Source organism: Pagrus pagrus, assembly GCF_965226575.1.
Source record: "Pagrus pagrus genome assembly, chromosome: 3".
NCBI classification, from domain to species: Eukaryota; Metazoa; Chordata; class Actinopteri; order Spariformes; family Sparidae; genus Pagrus; species Pagrus pagrus.
In genome coordinates, this window is record NC_140187.1 from 14,395,064 (window position 1) to 14,402,493 (window position 7,430).

At 45.5% G+C, this 7,430-nt stretch overlaps 1 protein-coding gene across 1 annotated transcript; it reads right to left on the reverse strand.

Moving 5' to 3' along the window:
• Positions 1 to 740: 740 nt before the first annotated feature.
• Positions 741 to 7,144, reverse strand: errfi1a (ERBB receptor feedback inhibitor 1a). Its single transcript, XM_084349922.1, has 4 exons — positions 6,910 to 7,144; positions 4,246 to 4,452; positions 3,948 to 4,036; positions 741 to 3,709 (listed from the first exon to the last, which is right to left on the reverse strand). Exons 2-4 carry the CDS (start codon positions 4,395 to 4,397, stop codon positions 2,598 to 2,600), a joined length of 1,353 nt encoding a protein of 450 aa, XP_084206048.1. The 5' UTR covers positions 4,398 to 4,452; positions 6,910 to 7,144; the 3' UTR covers positions 741 to 2,597.
• Positions 7,145 to 7,430: the final 286 nt, after the last annotated feature.

A 7,430-nucleotide genomic window follows, 5' to 3' on the forward strand; every position in this document is an offset into this window, starting at 1 on the left:
ATAAGAAAGTGTCACAAGCCGAGTCAAAAGTCATGAAAACGGTGAAAGTGGAGTCTAAGTAAGTCATGTGTCCGAGCACAACTTTGCCTTTTAGTTCCACAGCAGTGCAATAACTTCTCAAAAGCTAATCTCAAACCACATGCCTTGTTGATTCACCTTTTTGCCTCGAACAGACATTTACAATGAGCAGCCTGTCTTTAGTTGCTATAGTCACTACCCATGCTGTCGCCTAGCAGTGAAGCAAGTGAAAGAGTTTGCAGGTGGCCCAGAGAGTTCAAACTCCTGCCATTCAAAGGATAATGAAAAATCAGTTGCTGTCAGCACAGCAAACCTTGCTGAGAGGCTTTGGTGGATATAGTTACTGCATCTGAATTCCACCTTATTTAATAATTATTTGACCTCTAAAAGCGCTGTATGGCTCACTGTGGTTTCGGCTCAGTGCCTAACCACATGGACACAAGTCAAGAGTAAAACACTTGCAACATTGTCAAGTGCTTAAAAATGTGTGGGCGCAAAGCTGGCTGCCACGGAGCATCTAAGCAGTCATGTAGGAGGAGAGCATGTTATAACCAGGAAGAGGAAGACGGTATATTGTACACCTGTCAATCGACCATTGTAAGTCACTCTTCCCTCTCTGGATAGAGGCCAGTCACAATAAGGCACAGCATGAGGGTGTGTGGGTGATAAAACAGGCCAAACAGCTGAGGCTTGACGGATTCAAGAAACAGAACGAAGCAGGCTCATAAATAAGTCATTTTATTTTGCTTTCTTTTCAAAGACTATATACTTATCAACTATTCATAACAACAATTGGAATTGTTAAATACTGTACACAGCATACTGTACTCTCCCAGTGCATGTCTTCACCACAGCAGAGAAGTTATTTCTTGAGAAACTAGTCTTCATTCAGTTTTATTATTTCTAATAAGACATATGAATACCTTAAGATTAAATAGTATCAGTGTATGATGTAAACATTTTTTCAGACATTTAAGTCAAAAGCAACATTGTGTTGGCAAGGTTTTGTGAGCAGAAGGGAGAGAAAAAGTATATTTCAATGACCGTTTGACCTTAGCAGATATCTGTTTCCCAAACTGAACACCGTGTTCGATACCTAAGGGTTACTTCAATACATGTGCTACATTTACTATATCATCCTGACGCCTCTTGAATAATCTACAACAATAAATTTCATATATTTTCTAGGCTGCCAGCAGCCAAAGTCTCTCTGACCACACCCACTGCAATCATGTAAGGCAGGAATGCATGAGCAGAACAGGAAAGTCTGTGTCAGGTAGGTAAACCCTGCACTGTCTTTGTAATTTGTCTGTATTAGCCTAACATCTCTGCGATCTCAGATCCACGTGATCTTAAATCTCTTTTTAAGGATATCCGGTTAGAGTTGACTTTGTGTTAACTCTTCACTGAATTAAAACTGTGTCAGGTCACAAAAGGAGCTGGATACCTCGTCTTTTGTCGATTCAAATGTCAGATTTCGCCTTTATTAACTGGGTGTATGTGAAATAAAGGATTACTATCAAAAGGGAGGTAGTCGTTCCAAGCAAAAACTCACAGCTTGACCAAAAAAAAAAACAAGCTTCTCCAACTGTTTGATGGAATTTCAGTAAGAATAGCGTACATTCACTTAATGTTCGACAGGCCAATTTCTGTGCAACAAAACAGACCTGGGCACCGAAAGAAAGCAATCAAACGCGTGCACTTTTTTTTTCTCCGAGGGCTGTACTCAAAAGCAGGCGCTGCGAATAAGCAGAGCACAGTAACAAGTATGGTTGACAATTATCTACAAGTAATTTTATCACCAGAACACTTTTCCAACTGCTGTTCACGTATGCACAAACACGTCCACATACATTCACACAGACACACACATCCACAGACAACTATACCATAAAAGCTGCACTAGACATTCCAATGGAAACATGCATAGCTACCAGTAATGAACCCACCTCTTAGTACAAAATGTACCATGACATGTGGGAAACACAAATTTACACAGATACAGTGGCCTGAGTAAGACTTCATCGAGGCAGGGAAACCATATCAGTGTCCGTACATAATAGCGAACAGAATGGAGGTTTGTGTGCGAGCATCCTTCATTTTAGTTAATTGGCCTTGCATTTAGACTTCATATATTAAGTGATACATGGTTACACTACTGACCTTTTGTCCCTTGTGAGATACAAAAGCAGCATGGATGTATCTCACAAAACATCCTCAACCTTCCACACACAGAGAACACTGAGCACGTGAGGTTCAAGGCCCGCTTGTACCTTCAGACTGTACCACATCATCAGCAAAAACAGCACAATGTTGAATGTCATGAAATAAAAATCATATCAAAAATAAGCTCTACAATGTTGAATTTTGCCCACTTCTATAATCAGAGATACAGTTTGTTTGTTTTTTTAATCTCAGTGGGGGATAGCTATTCCAACATTACTAGTAACTGGATACAGTGCGACCATACCCTGTGTTGAGAATACATGAGGGGTTAAAAAAAAAAAAAAAAAAGTAAAAGCAGCAAGTGGTTTTTGCTCATGTACAGTAGAGTCTTCTGCTACTTCCACTAAAACCTGTCAAACTAAATCCACAGGGGCTTTCCTCCTGGTGTTGCAGTCCCAGTCTGAGTCCGATACGTCTGTATTGCGAGCTGCGGGGCTGTCCATGACTCTGAGAAATTTCTCTACACAAGGTGAGTCCACGAAGGCAGGCCGCTGAGGCAGGAGATAGTAGTGTGTGGTGCTGGCCTTCTTGCCTTTCTCCATAACCGGAAGAATGCAGGGGGAACCCTCACTGTTTTGTCTCTGTAAACCCCGACAGCTTACGTACTTAGGGTCCGGTGCGAAGCTTTGGGTTGGGGGCATCACTCCGTTAATGTATGTCGGGGTGCTCTTGGGGCTGGGGGTGCGGGAGCTGCCGCTGGACAGAGGTTCCCTTGGAGGCACCTTGGGTGGCTTGTCCTCGTCGCTGTATGCCCCTGACGAGACCTCTGCTGACCAGCGGCGGTAGTCTCCTGTCTTGATGGTTCGTGGAGGGATAGGGGGTGGCACTTCGTGCTTATCCATACCGTTGGGGTGGCGTTTGTGGCATGTGAGGCGCAGCAGCGAGGGTTTGTTAAAGGATCCAGCTGGGCCAGAGTGCGAGCGCCGCAGCTTCCTCTGAGCTTTATCCTGCTGTCTCAGACAGACCGCCGGCTCCGGTGGTTCCTGTCGCTGCTGCTCATACTGTTCCCGCACTTCCTGTGGAGGATGTGCCTGAGGGTGCTGTTGGGGTTGCCTCGGGCTTTGTGGTCCTAATGGTCCGTCATAGTAAGCATAGTTAATCTGCCCGCAGTCCCTGAAGCTCCTTCGACTGGGGACTCCATATCGAAAAGGAGACGGTTTGTACTGATCAGACACCAGGCAGCAGCTGTCGTCCGAACTCGTGAAAAATTCTACCTCATTGTCAATAGCCTGCTCGGGGGAGATGTCTGTTTGGGGAGGGATAGGGGGCAGAGGCTTGGAGCATCTGCCCGGTGTCTGTGGTGGACTGCTACACTCGTACACTGAGAGCCTCTGGAATGAGGGGACCACCTGGTCGTCATCAGCAGGACTTGGGGTGGACGGTTCAACACTGCAGGACAGGGGGAGATGGGAGGGCCGGGATTTCTTTGGGGGCAATCTCTGTGAGCTGGGACTGTGTTTATGTCCTGTCAGAGAGGAAAAATAACATCACATTAATGGCACAGTATTAAATTATTGAAGTTTGATAACAGCATCCTACTATAACTTAACTGTATCCTGTAAAAAAAAGCTTTCTCTACATTTCTGGAAAACCGCTTACTATATCAGGGATGTAGCAGATGATTTAAAGGCACAACACATGCAATGCAGCATCTGTGTATTTCAGAAGACCTGCACTGTGCAGATGACAGATGACGCACTTACTTTCATGACTTAGAGACGGTGGAGGTGGCCCCTTTTGCTGGGTACGAGAGCTGTGATCTGTGTATGCAGTCTCCATACTGAAGTAGAAGCTGTTAAAGAAAGAGAAACGCTTGATTAGCATCAGTTGAAATAAGCCAAAGAACATTTTATTGTAATTTTCAAGAAATCAGACTGACCTGAGCAACAAAACTTCAGCATGTCATGCAGATTTGAAAAACAAAACAAAAACAAAACCCCCCTTGCTCTTTCTAAAACCCTTCCACTAATGGACTGCTAGTCCTGGCACCTGAACACTCACTTGTCTGGCTCATGGCGAGAGCTCCAAGACGATTTGGGTCCAGCCATGCTGTGACAGTAGCTGCCCCCCAGGAAGGGGTTTTCTATGGGAAAAGAGATCTCCTGGGCAGTCAGGCCCACTGTGGACATGCTCCAGGCACACTCGGGTCGCATCAAAGCCAGGAAACACTCAGATCGCCCCGGCTGGCTGCCCCTGCTTCTGGTGTACCTGTAACATAGCCAAGACACAGCCATGAATGACAGTGAAAGGAGGCTGAAAGCAAAAGCAGATGAAGAGAAACAGAATATGTGGCAGCACACTGAAAAACACTCTCTGAAAGCAGAGCCAACATCCTCTCGTGAAGCCAAGAACGAAAGAAAATACTGATATTAGAATAGAGAACAAATAACACAAATCTTCCCCTTTCTGCTGCCCACCAAGCCAAAGACTTAGCTATGGCCTTGTGCTTGTGATTTTCCTCGCTCTAAGACGACAAGACGGCCATCTTCTATGACAGAGGAATGACGAAAGCTCAGTTTGACAAGATTTTAGGACACGTGTGTTTCAACACACCTTGACAACAGAGCGCTCTGTCATTAATAATGTTCTGCGCTCATTGTATTTTGCATTCAAGCATAATAGCAGCAGATGGTCCGCGCAGATTTCATTTTTAAAAAATGCCGTGATGCACAGATTTAGTTTGTTTTTCCAAGTCTTTGAGAAGCTCTTTTTTTTTTCTTTAGCTTGATGAGAAAATGTAGGCTTATAAACTGGAAACAGTGAGAACGATGTTTTCACTTATTTGGCAGAACACCTAAAATGTTTAGATTAATAAACAAATCACTGAACTATCTTTACATTCCACCTATAGCTGGAGTCTACATAAGCCGTACATAGCGATCTTAGGTCTGAACTCATTAACCGACTTTCAGACTTTTTCTATGTACCGTGTGTCCACACCTCACAAGTGTACACTTTATTTAAAAACCCGACTGTGCTCTTGCCCCACTGCTGCAATCTGGCTGGTCCCAAACAGCAGAGGAAGGGACTCCTCCTGTTACTGGAGATATACCTGATGTTGCAAGAACTCCTCATGTCAAATGACCTGCATGTTCGTGTCATGTCAAGTACGCGTCAGGACTGAGTAAACAACATATACAATATTCAGAGGGGAGGAAACCCTGCAGCATATTGATATTTCTGTTGTCAGCGATACACTGGAAGCAAATCTGATTTTGTCTCCTGCCTCGCACTGGATAAACCTGTTCAGTGTGTCACAATCTCTGGTGAAATGAGTTTAGAAAGTCACTAAATGTGCTAGAGCATTTGTGTTTCGTGGTCACTGTAGGTGTCACAATGTCTGAGTTCACCAGACGTGCGTTGTTGCAGCAAATCTCCTAATGACTTCAGTGCCCGATCAGAAGTCTTAACCATTAATCCTATTTTTCAGAGTGCTGGGAAACAGGTGCATCCACAGCCCTGGTGGTCATCTCTTCTGCAGACCGCAGCCAGAGACACGCCGTCCTCCTTATAATGTAGGAGTGATGACTGAGGAGAACACGGCCCCCTCGTTCCCGGTCTCCTGCGAGCCATATTTATGTGCTGCCCTGACAGCTGGTGAGAAACAAAGCTCTAAAACAACAGGAAGCCTGGGGCATCGGCCTGAGCCAAACTGCCCAACAAGGCATGCAATCCCCCTGCCCGGGGCCGTCGATTCGGTTCGGCGGGGATGGGAAGCAACATGATCCTCGATAATGAACCCCCAGGGGCTTGTGCTTCCTCTTGCAACAGGTGCAAAGACAGTTCATCCTGGCAGTTAACCACAGGGGCATTTACAGGCAACGGGATTAAACAAATGATGTGTAGTCATGCAGGGCATTAAGAAAGGAATTGTTGAAGGCACTTAATTCAGATACTTTGAGTCTTTCTACGGTCAAACTATAGGTGGACTAGGCTCAGTGTGAGATTGTGGACATAACACAGGGCCCATGGGTGTTGGGGGAAAAAGGAGGAGGTCTGATGGGGTTGGCAGTGATGTAAAACATCAGCAGGCAGCTGGCTTGCTTGCTTTGATTCAGGAGTGCAGTAGTCACACACAGACCTTGACAGAAGCAGTTCACACCCCGCTCATGACACCCCTGCAGCGGTTTCCGAGCAACCATACCCGCTCTACCTGTGCGGCAAGCAAACAGCGCGCACACCCCCTCACTTTACCGGATTGAGATAATAATGGTTAAAAGCCCTCTAGCAGGCAGGTGACTCACACCACAACACACAACAGTCGGCTATCTGGTGAGGCCAGGACATTATGATATAAGACGAGAAGACACTAATAGATATTGTGAGTTTTAAAAAAATAAAAGCACGTCATTGGGGTTGCACTTGGACAAAAGTTATGTCAGGGATATGCTCAGATGTTCACAGATAGACTTAAAGAGTGAGTAAATGTTGACAAACGTGTGCCTGATTTGTTGTTTATTTTCCTAAATCCTCCTGATTTCAGCTGAATGAAACAAAAACAACTCGCTCTCCTACACAACGAGACAGAAAGCATAGGAATCATCGCAGGAAGGAGGTGAGGTTGCATCAATCAGCGGTGTCTGTGGAGCTGGCACCAACATACAAAACAACAGACAGGCGACAGAGACATGGGTTCAGACATTTCAGACCACTTTCTCAACTCACCTAAATAACTTCGCAGTCGTCCTCCTCCGCCGGCTGACTCCTGTAGGCTACACTCCTCTTTGGTCAAATATAGCTCCTCTGTTTCTTTAAATTTCTCGGTTTGATTTGAGTCTTAAGGCGTCTATTGCATCAGGAACAGGACGCCAGCGCATTGGTGACGCTCCCTCTATAATGTGACACTTTTTAAATAAAGTCTTGTGTTGTAGTGAGCTATGTCTTATAAGCTCCACCACACGAGAGGCGCGCTGGCTCCGCCCCGCACACTTGCCCCTTAAAGGTACAGTGTCCCTTTTTTCCCTCTCTGCTGCAGTCAGTGTACGTGCACCAGGACAGGCTCAGCATGTATGCATTGCAGCAGAATCACCCTTGAACATGCACACACAAGGCTAATTAAAGCATAAGTGAGCCGATCAAAGTCTGCAGAGCGTCATTGGTCTCTTGCTTCAGTTTAGAGCTCAGAGGACGGTGCAGGTGTGAATACAAGGATACAAGTCAGCTGACGGACCAGTGGGATGGAGGGC